The sequence below is a fragment of the Pseudochaenichthys georgianus genome, chromosome 10 (genome assembly GCF_902827115.2).
Source record: "Pseudochaenichthys georgianus chromosome 10, fPseGeo1.2, whole genome shotgun sequence".
Classification (NCBI taxonomy): Eukaryota; Metazoa; Chordata; class Actinopteri; order Perciformes; family Channichthyidae; genus Pseudochaenichthys; species Pseudochaenichthys georgianus.
Window position 1 is genome coordinate 36638849 of NC_047512.1, and position 18410 is coordinate 36657258.

At 45.3% G+C, this 18410-nt stretch overlaps 1 protein-coding gene across 2 annotated transcripts in view; it reads right to left on the reverse strand.

Annotated features, from left to right (window-relative positions):
• pcdh10b (protocadherin 10b) overlaps positions 1–6525 on the reverse strand; it is a 52543-nt gene extending 46018 nt beyond the window's left edge. The window contains exons 1-3 of one of the 2 annotated variants that reach the window (XM_071204673.1): positions 3570–6525; positions 2841–2899; positions 2445–2551 (exon numbers count right to left, since the gene is read on the reverse strand). In XM_071204673.1, the coding sequence (XP_071060774.1) occupies positions 2445–2551; positions 2841–2899; positions 3570–6083 (2680 nt within the window). In that variant the 5' untranslated portion in view covers positions 6084–6525. Of the gene's footprint in view, positions 1–2423; positions 2552–2840; positions 2900–3569 lie in introns of both variants that reach the window. The other variant, XM_034093367.1, reaches the window with a different exon arrangement.
• Positions 6526–18410: the final 11885 nt, after the last annotated feature.

Genomic DNA, 18410 nt, shown 5'->3' on the forward strand with positions numbered 1-18410 from the left:
CACCCTCAATCGACTCCGGTAGGCCAGTTATCCTTATGTTATTGCGGCGGCTGCGTGACTCAAGGTCTATAGCTTTAGCCATTAGCTTGTTGTAGCTTCCCTCCATTGCTGTGCACTTAGCCTCCAACTCTTCAATTGTGTCGCTGTGCTGATTCGCGTTAGCCTCGAGGGAGGTCAGGCGGTTGCCGTGGTCTGTGACTGTCTCCTGGACAAAGTCTAATTTCGCTTCCAAAATATATTTTTTTGGGGCCCCAATGGCATTGACCGGTTCATGCAGTCTTCAAATTAACCAAGCAACCTAAATTAATTTGTCTGTCCAATGACCTTGCTCCTTTTCATGGAGGGCCGGTTTTTGGCATGGCGACATAGGCGGTCGCCTAGGGCGCCAGATCTGGGGGGGTGCTGTGCTGGCAGCTCTGGGAGGGGGAAAACATTTTGGACCGTTGGTGCTCATCCTAATTTTCAGCCTTGTACATCAAGGCTGAAAATTCATAACAACATTCATAATTAAGTAAAGGTAACACCCTTTTCACCCCGGTTACACTTTTCATTTGCCATGTACGATGGGCGCTGTCAGTAATGAAAGTGGGGGATTTTGGCTTATCTGGTATATATCTATACTTTTTTGTACCCATGGATGTATAAAGAAGAGTTCTACCGCTAAGTTATTCTACGTGGGGACTTCCGGCAACAATCTTGATTCTGATTGGACAGAAGACTCGAAAAAACATTAGCAAAGATATTTTATTGAGAAGATGATCACTATGTGACAGAAGTTTTCAAAACAGTTTATGGTCTCCGGTACTTCCAGTCCAACGCCGACTGCTTGCACAGCGTTAGAAAATCGGGCCTTCAAAATAAAAGTTTGACTTTTCCCCCAAAAAATGTTTTTCTTCACTCACACATCCGCGACCCACTCGAAACGGGTCCGCGACCCACTTTTGGATCGCGACCAAGCGGCAAACTCTGGGGAAGAGCCGGGACGCTAAAGTGTCGCGGAAGTGTCTCAAACTGCAGTTCATCTAGTGGCCAGTAGGAGCAGTCTGCAGAAGGGAGCAATTTCCATAGACCCCCATGTTAAAATGCCCAACTTTACAGCAGAAATAAACATGTTTACATCGTGGTTCAAAAAACCATATTCTCTGTATAGTTAGATCCCCCCTTCATGAATATGGATTGGGGGGGTGAATTTTTTCTCAACTCATCTGTTTAATTAATATTAAGCCTTAAATAATTTGCATAAATTAGGGCGTGGTCACTTTGATGGACATGTACATGCCTCACTGTCAGCTAACAGCAACTTGTCCACTCTGCTAAGCTACAACCATAGAGGCTACAATGTTAGTTAGTTGTAGTTACTGTACTTGACCCTTTAGCCGTGTTCGTGGTGATTGTGCCTTTTAGGGAATATTGTTACAAATACCAGACAATTACAATGTTGTGCTGTGCGCTTGAATGTACTAACAGAACTTCCAAGAAGTCTAAAATGATAATATTATACATGTTAACCCCGTTCGCAGGTGTTTGTGTGCTTGTTAGCTTAGCTTGCTACTTATTAGCCAGCTAAGGACGTAACCCTTTATACATACATATACATTTTAGTTTATGATTCAGCCTTGGGTAAGACTTTTATAGTCTATGGCTATGACACCCATAATGCTAAACGGGAGCAAATGTTAATAGGGGACCCAATTATCCCAGTGGTGGCCGCCGGAGCTAACGGAGCCGCAGGGGGCTAGCTCCAGCCGTGTTGGAGACCCCTGCCGTAGATTATGTTCATCCGGCAGATAATACACATCCAAATTGACAACGTTAATTTTGGAATACATTTTCAGTGTCCATTCTTTGTATATTCACTGCAGTTTTTCATAAAAAACAGTAATCTAAGACATTGTTTTGGGCGTTAAATAAAATGTGATTATGATTCGTGTTTTTTGTGTTAATGTAAGAGCAGATAAAATGGAGTGGGTAACACAAAGTAAGGGGGGAGAAACAAACACGACAGGAGGGTTAAGAAAAAAGTTTCCATCCAGGTCTCACAGGCTCCCAGCCATCATAAGCTTTTTTTCTTTTTCTTTAACAACCACACACCACAGTGTCAAAAGAGAGAAATCAGAATGTCTCAGAGTACCGCATCATTAGCATTAAAGCTCGGACGCAGTGAAATGCCTGGATGCTGCTGACTCCAGTCCTGTGGTACGCTGGCTCTAATTAAAATGGGCCTGTTTTTTTCTCCAGCCTACACAATGTGCTCCATCTGAGCAGAAGAGTCCAGTATACAGCCGCGGAGAGACAACCTGCTCCTAGAGCCACAGCCGTTTGCTAATCATCAAAGCCTACTCTATAGTGCTTCATCGATTTACCCTTTGAACACACAGCTTCAATCAAGTTAAGCACAGTGAAGGAAGAGGCAGGTCACACACCTGCAGCAGAGCGCTTCTTACCGGAGGAATGTCCTCGGTTGGTGGCGTCGTGGTCGCTGTCCCCCTGCTCACTGTCTCCGTGGCCGCTGTCTTTGGAGCTGACCAGGTCTGCCTCCTGGAAGGCCGAACTGAAACCAAAGAGAATGTTCCATTAAAGCCTCACACAGCTTACTTACTTTACTGTCGCTATTTTAACTATATTTTGATGATAATACTTTTCTACTTTTACTTGAGTAACATTTTGAATGCAGGATTTTTACTGTAACAGAGTATTCCTACACTCTGGTACTTCTACTTGTACTCAAGTACAATATCTGAGTACTTCTACTTTTACTCAAGTACAATATGTAAGTACTTCTCCTAGCTCTGGTTCTGAAACGATGAAGTGTTAAGGTGACAGGTGAGCAGCATATGTACCTGTTGACGCGTCTCGGCCTGTCAACCAGGTAGCTGAGTTCAGCTCGCTGGTGTTTGGTCTGAAAGAAAAGAGGAACATATCAGTGTGTGTGCTCGGGCCCCATGTGTAACACCATCACCACCACCCAAACCGAAGTGATGCAAAACACACAGTGCACTACTGATGTAAACTGTGAATTAGCCTGTGCTGTGTACAAGCATTACACATATCACTCACATCTGGTGATGGGGGAAACCATGGATTAAACAGTGTTATAAATTCAAAGAGTTGGGAGAGCTGTAAACATGCAGTGCTGTTTCAGGGCGCTGAGCACTGCTGAAGGACAATGTCTACTGTCAGTGTGCTACTGTGAAGCCTTTCCTCAAATAAGTCAGAGGATGCCGCCACATGCTGTTTATCAGCTCTCAATAACAGCCATTTCTAGACCTGACATCCCGCTGAGCTGAGGTAGGGCTTCTAGGCTTCTGTATGAACAATATTTCCTATCCAATATGTGTGATTTTAAACTGTTTAAAACAAGCAGGTTTCACGTCCTATGATGTGAATAACGGTTTGGACATGCTGAGGGTCTCTGAATTCTCTCTCTCTATCTATCTCTCTCTCTCTGTGTGTGTGTGTGTGTGTGTGTGTGTGTGTGTGTGTGTGTGTGTGTGTGTGTGTGTGTGTGTGTGTGTGTGTGTGTGTGTGCGTGCGTGCGTGCGTGTGTGTGTGTGTGTTTCAACTCTTACCTCGTTTGATAAAATGCTGCCATTTGATATGATGTCGGGCTGCTGGTCTGTGTACCCTGTCACTACGGCCCCGCACGGGTTGTGTTCGGTGTCGGTGCTCCTAGACGGACTACACGGCTTTAGGAACATGAGGTCGGTTTTGGCAGACTCTGGAGTCAGACATACCTGGTAGCAATAGTTCTGATTTTGATGGTGAGAGCCGAAGCTACCTGACTCCTCCACGGGGACTTGAGCCGTACCGGCCCCGCTGACGTTACCGGCGCTTTGCACCAGCATGATATCTGACTTGGTGAGCTTTTTCTTGCGGGCCCGGGCCTGCCGGGAGCAGCACGAGCTGCATCCCAGGCAGCACTCGCTGGTCAGGCAACTGTAGATGTTGAGCTTTTTATCCTTCTGGCAGCGCACGGCCAGCACGATCATGACCAGCAGGAATATGAAAGAGACGGAGCCCAGGGCGATGATGAGGATAAGGGTGAGATCCAGGGTCCCCTCTTTGGCCTTGGCTGTGCCCCCCCTGTTCCCTACGCCGCGGCCTTCAGCCACGCTGTCCACCAACATCACCAGCACGCTGGCGCTGGAGGACAGCGGCGGCTGGCCGTGGTCCCGCACCTCGATCAGCAGGTCGTACAGCTGGTGGGGGTCTCGTTTGGCAGACACCCGCCTAGCCGTACGAAGCTCACCTGTCCTCCAGTCCATCCGGAACATACCATTTTCGTTCCCCCTCTGGATGCTGTAGGATAAACGGGCATTCTCTCCGTCATCAGCATCCATGGCCACGATGCGGGTCACCAAGTAGCCCGGTTCAGCGGTGCGCGGCAGAGGCTCTTTGGCTGTGCCGTTCTTCCCCAAGGGAGCCAGCACCAGGGGGGCATTGTCATTCTGGTCCACGATGATGACTTTGACTGTGGAGTTAGTGGACAGCTCCGGGGTGCCTGCGTCTTTGGCCTGCACCATGAATGTGAAATCCTTCAGCTGCTCGTAATCGAAGGACCTGAGCGCGTACAGATAGCCCGTCTCCTCATTGATAGACACATACGTTTTCACTGACATGCCCTGGATGTCACACTCTAATATGGAGTAGCTGATGAGCGCGTTCAGGCCGATGTCCGGGTCCAGGGCCGTCACAGCGTGGATGTAGGCCCCCGGCACGTTATTCTCGGTCACATACACATCATATATGGGCTGCGTAAAGGTGGGCAGGTTGTCGTTCTCATCTGACACCTGGACTCGGATGGATTTACTGGTGGCAAGAGAGGGCGTCCCTTTATCCCGCGCCACCACAGTAATGGAGTAAGAGTCTGCCTGCTCCCGGTTCAACGGACCGTCAGTCACTATAGTGAAATAATTCCTGAAGGATGTTTTTAATTTAAACGGAACATCACCGATGATCTCCACGTGGATCTGTCCGTTTTCCTCTGCGTCCCGGTCCGTCACACTGAGCAGCGCGATGACGGTGCCCGGAGAAGCCTTTTCGCTCACAGACTCGGTGACGGTGCTGAAGGTGATCTCCGGAGCATTGTCGTTTAAATCGGTGACTTTGACCACCACTTTGCAGTGCGCGGCCACGGCGTTTGGCCCCAGGTCCTTGGCCTGGACAAAGATCTGATACAAGCTGCTCTCCTCAAAATCCACCTCTCCGCGCACCTCGATGCGCCCGGTGCGCGGGTCTAGGCTGAAAAGGTCCTTTACGCGGTTGGATATGTGGTTACTGAAGGAATAAACTATCTCCCCGTTTAGTCCTTCATCCATGTCGGTGGCGTTCAGCTGTATAACCAGCATGCCCACCGGTGCGTTCTCCGAGAGGCTCACCGTGTAAACGGGCTGGTCAAACACCGGCACGTTATCATTAGAGTCCAGCACTTTAACCACCAGCAGCGCGGTGCCAGTTCGGGGAGGCTGGCCGCCGTCCACCGCGGTCAGCACGTACCTGTGCGCCGCCTGCTGCTCCCGGTCCAGAGGCTTTTCCAGGACCAGCTCTGCGAACTTGTTTCCGTCGGTTTGGGTCTGCACATCCAAGTAAAAGTAGTTGTTAGTGGTGATATCATACGTCCGTAAAGCGTTAGAGCCCACGTCCGGGTCGAATGCGCTCTCCAGAGGGAACCGGGTGCCCGGGACGGCGCTTTCTGAGATCTCCACCGTGATGTCTGTCTCCGGGAAGCTGGGCGGGTTGTCGTTAATGTCTACCACCTCAATTTCGACCCGAAACAGCTCAAGCGGGTTCTCCAAGAACACCTCCATGTTGAGCTGGCAGCTCGCGCTCTGCTTGCAGATCTGCTCCCGGTCGATCTTTTCGTTAACGAACAGGACGCCGTTCTCTAGGTTCACTTCCAGGTACGGTGTCCGAGAGCTGGGCACCACCTGGAAGCGGCGGGATGCCAGTTTGGTAAGGTCCAGTCCCAGGTCCTCGGCAATATTCCCCACCAAAATGCCATGGTCCGCCTCCTCCGGCACAGAGTAGCGTATCTGGGCGAGCACTCCATCCGTGATGCACAGGACAACCAAAAGCACAATCATCGCCGGAAAAACAAGTGCACTTGGGTAAAAAATATTATAAATCTTATTATCTTCTGTTATTGGACAACATTTCCATTTCCATCACCAATTTTAGTCGGGAGATAAAGTCTCCAAATTGCGTAAAAGTCTCAAAAAAGGCGTAAGGCGTCCGGAGAAATGGGCCCCATAGGCATTTTGGTTTATTAAAGGAGTTTTTATAACAGCAAAAGCTATTTTCTATTCTCTCCCGTTGCCTTGTTTTTTCAGATGTGTCCCGGAGAAGCTCCAGCGCGCATTACGATGAGGCGTAGTGCTGCTTGGAAAAAGAGAAAATAAATATCCATTTATAAAAAAAACAACATTTTCTATTCTATTATTATCATCCCTATTTAGAAATAAAAGTCAGTGTTGTCCTCTTGCGTTCTGGCTCTGTGTCTTTGGCACCCTGCGCCCTCACTGCATCCCCTCCACTCCACTCTCTACTGACGATGTTCACTCAACTATTTGCTTTTCCCCCTGCATCGCACCTCCCCCTCTCAGCCCCCGCGGGTTTAAGTCACGCTGAGAGCTCCCTGATTGGATAACGGGGCTGCCTGTCAGTGCCCGCTCAGCCCATAGGCTACTCTCTCTGTATATGTCTCTTACCTCGCTCTACCTCCCATTCTCTTCCCTTTAGACTACCTGACACAAAAGCGAAGAGGGACAGAGAAAGACAAGGCTGGATAGATATGACTTTAACCCATCGGCTGCTAACCCCCAATCCCACCTATGCGTAATTTAAAGCGCACCAGTTGAACCTTTGCGTGCTCAGAGTGAGGAGGACTTGCTAGGTTAATGCATGCAAATGTTGTGAAGTGTATGCAGGGAATCATCGGCCATCCACGTGCTGCTCTTAAGGATGTGCGTTATCATTACACCCAGTAGTTGAAACGTTATTAACTCACCTCCAGCCGCAGCAGCGGGACAGGGAGGCATGCAGGGAGAGGGGCATATGCAGAGCTCATGCGACCCCTAGCGGCACACATGCTAACCAGAGTCTGACTCATAACAAGAAGCAAATAGACTAAATTATGTTAACCATAATGCTGTGCTTATTACAAAACAATTACAAGAAAACCCTTTCAGACCCAATGTAAGTCCACTCAATGTCAGTGTTCCTTACCCTATATCAAACACTGAATAACTAAATGTGTCAACTAAGGTCTTTATTAGATATCTGTGACATGGATGGATGGACACATGTAGGGCCACACAGGTCTATGTGCAGTCTATGGTATGTACCTGTCATTCACAGAGGTGCACTCACTGCTCTGGAAGAACTAACATCCAAATATAAATGTGCATGTCATTTGAATGAGTTTTAGTTCACATGAATAGTCTTATGAGGTTGGAAAACAAGCCCAATACTGCAGCCTGCTAAATTGGAGAGAAAATATTACAACATGAATAATACAACGGCATTAAAAGCAGACAATATTACTAAAAGTAGTCTGAGAATAGACTACCAAAGGAGTCATTTACATACAGCAGGGTTTATACTTGTGAATTTAATCAGAGAATCCAATTGAGCCATTTTCCTTTTGCAGACACGACTCCACATCTCTGTCTGTATATTCCAGCAATCAAGCAATTGCACATGACATCAAAGCCATAGTTGTTTGAATATTAATGTATTATTTATAATTGGTACATTACAAAGAGAGAAATGGGCCCTAGTTTTCCCAGCTATAGTGGAACTATTTACTTAAAAGGAATTCTTAATTTATTCGGATTTTTAAAACAACGGATGATTCTGATGTGGTTTAAGACGGATGAGTTATTAATGCCTTAACCACATTAACTGTGTGTTTCTCATGTTGAACTGAGAAGCGTGTTCATATACCTGAACTTTGTGAGTACATACTAGCAGGCAGAATGTGTGCAGAAGTTGTTTTGTAATCTTTTCTTTATTTTTGAATTTTATTTTGGACTCCTTTCTGTGAACTGATCTGTCCTAACAGGAAGTGTGTGATCTGAGCAGCAGCCCGAGTGCTCCCCCTATTGAGAGACTACAGCACCACACCCGCACACTGCTGCACCCTGACTGTGCTGTGCGGAGTCCATGATGGCCACACATCCACCTTCTGAGCTGCAGAGAGTTCAACACACAGTGGGTGATTCACTGTCAGAGCTCACAGAGGAGAATCATCACTTCTCTAAATCAACTTCCATCTGTTTTGGTTAGTGGTACAGTCAGACATGCATCATACATGCACACAGTAACCAAGATGAAGCACTGACACAGAAACCATCTTGGCAGTCATGAACAATAAATGATTTAACTATATAAAATGATTATAGTAGTCTCTCATACACACAGCAGCAGAGCAGCCTCTTATCCTGATTTACAAGGTCATAACATCCTATTCTCTTGTCCTTTTAAAGGTAAAAATAGTAGTGACTGTCTTTCGCTGGGTAAAAATAATGTCTCTCTCGCACATCAAGTTCCTCAAACATTGCAGTGGGCAGTTAGAACAGTTAGTTTTTAAATACAACTAAAAAGGGCGCCTCAAGCAATCGCACCCATTCGATCATCAGAGCTGGAGAAAGAGCATGTAATCATCAAGTGTTATAAAGCTACAGGCACCACAGAGTAATCTGAAACCAAGCTTTAACAAGCACACTATCAAATGTCCCTGTGGTGTCACATGGGGACATTTTGATGCTAGGATGGCAACATTGGGCCACATAAAGCACAACACAGTCTACTCGAAGCACGTCTATGGCAAAAATACACACTGTGTCCTACACACTGCACATGGCTGTGTTTCTTTTTAAAGTCTGACATTTAATCAGCTCCTTATACCAAAGAAAAGGCAGTTTTGTAATATGAAAGGACTCTGCACTGACACTTCCTGGGAATCAGAGGTGTGTGCTTATGCCTTATGACATGAAGTTGAGTTATATTGTAAAGTCTACATTTCCTGTCTTATACTTACTCAATCTCATGGCAGCCAAACACTATTCACAAGTAAGAGGCCAATGTGAGTCTGTAGATGCAGAGCAGCTGACTGAACACTTGGCTGGGGTCAACAACAAACTGTGCTCTACATGTCAGACTTCCTAAAAAACATGTTTTAAAGAATGACCTATGAACAACGCAGAGGGGGTGATCAGTGTTTACCTATGTCAATACGTTTCTGTTTTTGCATTTTACTTTAAAATGTTCAAAAGAAAAATCTTCCCGGGGGGGCATACCCGCGGACTCCCCTAGAGGATGTGACGTCCACCCCTCATTTCAAACATGTTCATACAGATGTAGCACTCCAGATCAGACTCACATATGGGTGTGTCCCAGTCAAAAGCCCAGCGGATGCCAGTGGCTGGGGGTGTTGCCAAATTGCTAGAGGGCGTTGCCCAATTTCCCCATTTGTTCAATTACAGGATTTAACCATGAGATGGCGCTTCATTCACAAAATACACAAAGACAACAATGTTTGCAGCTCTGCAGTTGTGTTTGCTGAATACTGTAGCATGTAATCACTTATTTGTTACTGTATGGTTTTCACAAGCTACTATAATGAAAAAACATCAATATTTTAGATCAAATAAAGTATATAGTTTGCTTTATGCAGTATATTTCTTGTAATATTGTTGGGGTGTTTTTACACAGTACAGTAGATTGAAGTAAATCAACTTATACATTAAGATAAGATAAGATGGACCTTTATTAATCCCGTGGGGAAATTCAGTAGTTCAAACAGCAACAGGGTGAGAGTGAAAAACAGGACAGCACAGATTCACACAGATTAATAAAATCAAAAATAAGATGAGCGATAAAAATAATAATAATGAGAAACTATGAAATAAGAAATGAATAAAACTAAAATGTTATTATCATATCATATATTATAATGTATTGAATTATTAAGTAATATCATACATTAACCCCATTATAGCAGATGCCACATTGAATGGATGAACACATTTATGCATGAATAATTACAACAGAGTATTTCTAAATACAAGTTATAAAAATACTTATATGTATTTAATATGAACCCTTTGGAGTCGACCGTCACGCCGGCGTGATCAGATCACATGACCTGTTCAAGCCGGTGCCGTATAAAAACAACAGTCCGGACAACATTGCCGTGTGTTTCTGTCGAAAGTACTGGCTTGAAACTATATCCCAGTCTTTGTTTCATGCAAAAAGACCCAGTAAACACGGAGATACGATGATATAAAGTTAATACATTTCAAAAGTATGAAAAATGGAAGCACATATTTTAATATCTTCCCCGTATTTGATCATTTTACGAAACGGAAAATACTGGAAACTGTACATCCTGCTCAACAGGATGTATATGTGTATTTCTGTCGAAAAGACTGGCTTGAAACTATATCCCAGTCTTTGTTTCATGCAAAAAGACCCAATAAACACGGACATTAGATTAGATTAGATTACTTTATTGTCATTACAAAAATGCAAGCACAGTGTAACGAAATGTAAGGATACATAAATGATATGATACGATGATATGTAGCTCAGCGTAAGTTCAATCAGGAAGACAACATCATCAGGTGTCACCCGTTATCTCAATAAGTGATCAGGGGCATTACGCCCCGGCTAGCCAATCATCGCACCTGCTAACCCCTTTAAATCTGCTCTCCCCTTCCTGTCAGTTGTCATTTCAGGTGTCAACGCACAAGGAGCAGCAGGGCTTCGTTCCAGCTGAGGGCTTCGTTCCAGCTCCAGGCATTATTCATTAGCTCCGCAGTCTTGCGGATTAAGCTAGAGGCGGCGTTCCCCAGTCGGCTAGCGGGTCCAGCCGGCCGCCCCGCAAACCCGGACGCGGGAGGAAAAGACAAGGAAATCGGGCTCCATGGAAGTTCCTCCGGCTTAATGGGAATGGCTACTTCACGCAAACAACTGACGCACGCTTCGGTCTCTCGGCTTCACGCGGAACGGGTCCTCATCGCATGCAGCGTTTTACCCATTCTGGCTTCAACCACAACCCTTCCTGCAGGCAGGCAGGGCTTAAGCTACATCCCATTGAAGCTACTTCCTCCTGCGCTCACTTTAAACAGGCGTCAGGGTAGGGCTGGCAAAAGGCAGTTGCAACAAATTCACGAGATGTTTCGTTTTATTTCGTTTTAAGAGCTCGCCTCTCTCCAGTCTTTCCGATAAAATGGGTTATTGAACCCGAAGCGTGTTGCTTCTGCCCTGGGAGACGACAGAGAGTCATCCCCCCCCGTTTCCTCGACTACGGTCTGGGAGCCGACGGGTAGTTCAACACTATGCATTGCTACCTTTAGTTCAGGGTTAAGGTGAGTTCCTGGCAGTGTGGGTGTAACGTGTTACAGTATGGAGTTTCAGTAACGTATTACTTGCATTACTAATGCAGTTCGGGTAATTACTACCCATTACAATGCTCAGTAACTAACGCAGTTTCAAGCTTCAACACAGTGTTACCTGAAATGAATGGTGTTTCGTAGCTTCTATTCCTCAATGACCAAGTCGCTGCACATTATCCTGTTTATGACACGACCAGATACTAAATAAATTAGGAATTTACTCCCAATATTAAATTAATGATTATTGACTAAATGATCGTATTCTTTCTCTTTTTCTTCTCCACTAAGAAATATTCCGTTTCTCGGTGCACCAACGGCTGGATCTGCGACAACAACATCTCCTCGGCAGTAGGGGTGCAACAACTAATTGACTTAATCGATCAAAATCGATTACCAAATTAGTTGCCAACTAATTCAGTCGTCGATTCATTGGTGAGGTCATCACGTGTGTTTTACGCGCCGGTAAGCGCCAACGTTATTGGTTTTTATCGGTACCGGAGACATTTATAAAATATATGTCATGTATTATTGCTACAAAAACATTATATCGCAGTCTTAGTGTCACCAACTCTCGTTTCTAATATGCAAAAGACAAACAATGCGCCAATGATGTATTTTCGATCAGACGAGATCTCTCTCCCCCGTCTGTGTGCGAGGGGGCGGGGCAGTTTACACACACGCAGCTGCTACATGCAGCGGAGCACACTGCAGAGGTGGCGGAGAGAACGCGCTCCGAGGTGTGGTTAAACTTTACCCGTCTCGATGTGGAGAATGCTCGTTGCCAAAAGTGCAATAAGAGTTTAGCACGTAGAGGTGGTAACACGAGCAATTTGTCTAAACATTAGCAAAAGTGCTCCACATTCAGACGGAGGAATGCACCGGGTTCAACTGTCTCGTAGCTCTGTAGCCCCATCCACGAGTAACGTTTCCACGTCAGGTGTTATGTATGCTAACAGCAACACACGGAGTTAACTACATTATACAAACATGGGTTAATGATTAGAGGTTATTTATTTTGTTACATTTTCAGCTATTCTGTTTACAGTTCTGTTATCATATTATTTAATACGATTTGTTAAATGCTCAGGGCAATCTCGATGACAAAGGTCAATGTTCCCCCTTTCTACGCACGGAGATAATGTAATCTTAATAGTGTGCAGGCCAAGGCTGGCTCTTCAAAGCAGATATTAACGACGCGCTTTAAAGTTCCCATCATCCGTTCAGTGGAACTCTTTCAGCCTTAAGCGGCAGTCAAGTAAGGAGAAACTACGTGTGCACCGGTATTCGGGTAAATAATATTAATAGCTGTCTCTCCCCAGTTCAAATCACCCACTGCTCAGGGAGATCTCCTCATGCGTTGCCTTTACGCCATCTAGTGTTCAAATACAACATTACTAACCTATAACTCTGCTCAACTGGGAAAAGAGAAGAAGAAAGAAAAAGAAAGAAGAAGAGAATCCTCCAGGAGCACAGCGTTCCTAATCATGAGGAACTTTAGGCCCAGTCACACACCTGGAGTTCCGAGCCATCACATCAAGCTCACGGTATTAACGTTCCTCTAACCAACTGCGTGCATCCACATAAACGTCTTCAATGACAGTTGCTCTTCCTCACCGGGCAACCGTACTTTGCATGCGGATATTCTTCGGCACGCATCATCTCCCGTACCTGGACGTGGCATCCGCCGGCCTCACGACGACCGCGTTTTCCCCAACTTAAGGACGTGCACTGCACATCCTCCGTTTTGGGGGGGGATATCTGCATGAGATCATCCGCCATAGCGGCACACTCAGATTTCCACTATTGCTACACATTTATTATCACACTCGCTGGATCTAACACTAGCGTCCCTCCATCATTCTCACTTCAGATGACAGAAGACAGTCTTAATCACTCAATCAGTTTATCAGCATCTATGACTCATCCTGGCGGACTTAACTGCTAATTAAACTAGATTATATCACAGGTCATGTCTCAGTGTTTAACTAAGTGTATGTTTTCTGCATGCATCCTGCACTTCATTCATATTCTCGGGTTTATGCTCACTTGGCTCGTGTCAATCCAGGTTATGATATTCATGCATCACTGTACTCCAGCTAACAGCTCTCGTGCTTATTTGTCTACATCTCCCTCCTCGCCCGGACATCGGCTCCTGCTGCCAATCCAAGATCTCTTCAGTTTACCTATGGTAAATATGCATAACTGGTGGTGGCGTCTTAATAGCACATCAGGGCTTTCGTTCAGATAGGTGCAGCCACCTCTGCTGCCAATCAAGGCATTTCTCCCTCATCCCTGCAACTCGGACGGTGGTCCTCCTCCGCCTTCATATCCACATTCGCCCGGACATCAGCGTGTGCTGGCTATCCAAGGTCTCTCAAACACTAAAAAATGGTAATTATGCCTATAACTGGTGGTGGTGGTTTCATAGCACGTCAGCATGTATACGTGTCACTGTGTTCATGTTTAACCCTGCACGTCAGGTTGTGACCTCCGGGTCCGTGTTCATGTTAACCCTGCACGTCAGGTTGTGACCTCCGGGTCCGTGTTCATGTCTAACCCTACACGTCAGGTTGTGACCTCCGGGTCTGCATTATGTTTAACCCTGCGGGTGCAGGTTGCGGACACAGGTCCACGTTAGGTTTAACCCTGCGAGTGCAGGTTGCGGCCAGTGGGTCTGCGTCATGTTAACCCTGCAGTGCAGGTTGCGGCCAGTGGGCCCGCGCATGTCTAACCCCGCAGCCCGGAAGCGATTCCGGCGCTCATCATGTCCCCATGTTAATCTCTCATTTCATCCATAGATCTCCGCAGCCAGCCGCAAGGTAAGAATTGCTCACAGCTCCGTACTTCATACTTCACTTCTTTTGGGGGTTCATCAGAGCGGTTCTTTCCCTCCTGAATGATCATCCTGCAAACCCGGGGCCTAATCGCCAAAACATCATTACAGTTACTTGTTGTAATACGTCAATCACTATTCCCGCATGTCATGTGTCCCGATAATAAACATGTACTCATACATCACGTCTCTCCTGATTGAAATGTAGCTCAGCGTAAGTTCAATCAGGAAGACAACATCATCGGGCGTCACACGTTATCTCAATAAGTGATATGGGGCATTACGCCCCGGCTAGCCAATCATCGCACCTGCTAACTAGTGCTGTAGCGACGTAGCGACGCGTCGACTTCAAAATATCGTCAACGACATATTTCCGCGTCGACGCGTCGCTACACACACGTGGGTCACCCAAAGCAACAAGCAGTTCGCAATCGCACTTCAAACACAATGGAGACTGAAACGGCTACCAGCTCCTCCTCACAGGATTGCGCACGAAGCCCCCAAACGAAAACATCTCGTCCTAGGTCTTCAAAAGCATGGGAATATTTTAAAGTTAGTCCAAAACGCAAAGATATTGTCATTTGCAGTCTTTGCCAAATGGAGTTGGCATATCACACAAGCACAACGGCTATGTTGGAACATTTAAAGCGGAGGCACCCCATTGTCTCTCGTGGAGGGAACAATGATAAGTAAGTACTAACTTTGGCTAAATTTACGTCTGCAGATTGTCAACTAATGGAGCCAAGCAATGTCCAGGCCAGGGCTGCACGTAAGCTGGTGCGCAGTTGTCATGAATTAATTAAAAACATTAAAATGACCACCAGCACCTCCAAGTGTGATAGGGCTCATGAGTTGCACTTGCACTACCAAACATTTTCACTGTGTAGATATAGTACTCTACAAGCTTTTAGATAAACATGAAATGCATTGTTGGACTTAACATTGTTTAAAAAGTAACCACGTTAGCCTTCAAGTAAGCTAATTATACCATAGCACTGCAATGAGTTTAAGAGTAGATTTAATATGCCCCACTCTCATAGCTGTTGTGTTTTCTAGGACAAAGCAAAGAACCTTGCCGTCCTATCTCGGGAAAGAGGCGCGATGCACTCCACAGAAGGCAGCCGAACTCAGCAAAAAAATCTTGAGAGTAAGTAATTATTTGCTTCCTTTGAGCATCTTCTAGGAGGGAATGGCTGTCGTGATCCCATTTATTGTGTCCTGATTTATTAGCTAGTTTATAGGTGTTTCTTCACTTGGCCTTTTTATTTGTGTCCTTGTTTGGATTATGTAATAATTAAGCTTCTTACACTGTAAGCAACATGGCTCTATGAAAGGTGCTGTGTTGTTATTAATAATAATAATAATGGTATATTTGTTTTATCTTACAGGTGATCGTCAAAGACATGAGGCCTTTGTCTCTCGTTGAGGGTGAAGCCTTCAGAGATTTGATTGAATATGCCTGCCCAGGCTTCAAATGTCCCTCCAGGTGGTGGTTTACGAAGCAGCTGGAGAAAGAATACCAATGTGTTCTTGATGATCTGAAGGGAAACTTAAAGAAGAGGTCCTCAAAGATAACGCTCACCACCGATGCCTGGACAAGTATTGCCACGGAGGCATACCTTGGAGTGACTTGCCACTACATTAATAAAAACTGGGAGATGGTCTCATTTGTTCTTTGCACAAAGCCCCTTGAGGACAGACACACTGGTGACAACATCGCTCTCTGGATTGAGGAGGTCGCTGAGAAGTTTGACTTTTCTCTCCATGATGATGTCCTGGCAATTGTCCACGATAATGCAGCGAACGTTGTGAAAGCCCTTAGAATCCTTGAGGAGAAGCATGGTGTTGCCTCACTTCAATGTGCTGGCCATACCACCCAGTTGATTGTCAACCATGCACTGAAAGAGCCCCGAATCAACAAGGCACTTGGGGCAGCAAGGAGCCTCGTCACATACTTCCACAGCAGCGAGGTCGCCACCCATAAGCTGAAACTCAAACAAGAGCAAATGGGCACACCGCAACACAAGTTGTCACAGGATGTACCCATCAGATGGAATAGCTCTTTTTACATGATCAAACGCCTCCTTGAGCAGCGGTGGCCTGTAACCGCAACGCTCTCAGACCCAGAGGTCACCAAGGCAGGAAAACACTACTTGGATATGAGAGCTGACCAATGGAGCATCCTGGGCAACCTACATCAAGCACTTGAGCCCTTCGAGCAAGCCATCGTCTTCCTGAGTGGAGAGGCATATGTCACGGTCTCTGTCCTGCCTCCGTCGGTGAAAGGCCTACAGAAGTCCACGCAGAAAGCCTTTGAGTCTGCTCCAATTGCCACCTTCCAAACTGCAGCCGCAGCAGAGATTGCTTCAAGGTTAGTTTAAATATGCAGCTCTTTAAATCTCTTAAAGTGAACTAACTGAATATTTGAATTAAACTTTCCCAGTTTGCATCAATGTTTTCCCATTATGATTCTATCATGTAGAGCTATGGATTCTACTGTTGTCTTTATCTTGAAGCACCTTGAATTTCTTTGATTTAAAGTGTGCACATTAAATCCATTATTTTTCAGATGGAAGGTTGAGACTACTTATGACGAGGACGGGAAAAATGTGTGCATCTTCGCCGCGGCCCTTGATCCGAGATTCCGAAAACTCAAGTTCCTGTCCACAGATGACATCCTGAAGGTGAAAAACAAACTTCAGACCCTTGCACTTGATGCCAGACGAGTACGAGTGAGGGAAGAGCCTGACTCCCCCAGTGGCCAGCTAGATCATTCAAGAGGACAGAAGCCAAAGTCTGTCCTGGACACATTGCTTGGGTCAGATGATGATGAGGAGGAAGAGATGGAAGATGACGACCCAGCCCATGACCAGAGGGAAGATGCTGTCAGGAATGAGGTGCTTCTGTACTTTGGGGGGAAAGCCATTCCAAAGGACAAAAACCCACTCCAATGGTGGAAAGAAAATGAAACAAAGTTCCCCTCCCTGGCTGTTGTGGCGAGATCTTATCTGGCTGCCCCTGCAACATCCACACCTTCTGAACGTCTGTTCTCAGCAGCAGGGAACATTGTGAGCAAAAAAAGAGCAAGCCTCACCAAAGAACACGTGGACATGCTCACATTCCTCCACAGTAATTCAAAGTAGGAGGAGTATAGTTGTGAGGGAGGAGAGAAGGAGGAAAGTGGCCAGTACTTATATTGCAGTAATTGCACACTCTTCATTAGCATGTAAGCTGCCAGAATACTAGTAGTTAAGAGTCAGTTTCATTGTGCATCAGGTTCTTGTGTTGTTATATTGTGTTACATTTCTGTACCGTGCACGGCACAGTGTTTGTTTTTGCACTACATTTTTTATATTTTGTACAGAAGATATTTTTTGTTGGACTATGGACTGTAAGAGTAAACAGGGTGGCCTTTTTATTTTGGATACATTTATTCTATATTTCTTATTTAGCTGTGCAATAAAAAAAAACTATTATTAACCTGTTAAACCCCGAGCCTGTTTTTCAGGTTTCAGGCTCGAAAATGACATTCCCAGAACAAATGACCATATCTTCCCTTCTAAAAGGGTTAAATTAATAATATTTATAATAAACCTGTGAGTTGGATGTAGAAAAGTCAGATTCAATATAGATATTTTTTATTTTAAAGAAAATTCAGATTGAACATGGTAAAAAACTGTAAATTATAGTGTCCGTCCAAAAAATATGTTGTACTTATAGTGAAAACTAACCTTGGATTATGGGTTAGTAGACTAAAAGCTTTAGGAATCCAAAGTACAACATAAAATAAGTACCCTGTATCAAGATTGATGCAAAACAAGTGATATTTGACCTTTTTAAGACAGATTTAGCCAAATAAAACCTCTTCTGGGGCCATTTGGGTGGATTTTCCATATCTCTGGCCCCCCTTGCTGGATTTTGACATGTGACATCTCTGTCTGACCGTCAGAGCCAATGGCATTTTAATGCCATTGAACACGTCTTTTGATCAGATTGACAGCTACGGTGGTGAGACGATCTCCCTAGAAGCTCTGTAAAGGTACGTGTTGTGATGACTGTATTTGCTTCCCCTGTCGCGAGTCCGGATCACTCAGTGATGATACTATATACCTACATAATCTGTGGAGTCTCAGCTTTAATCGGATATATTGTATGTGCAGCTACGATAAGTAATAAGG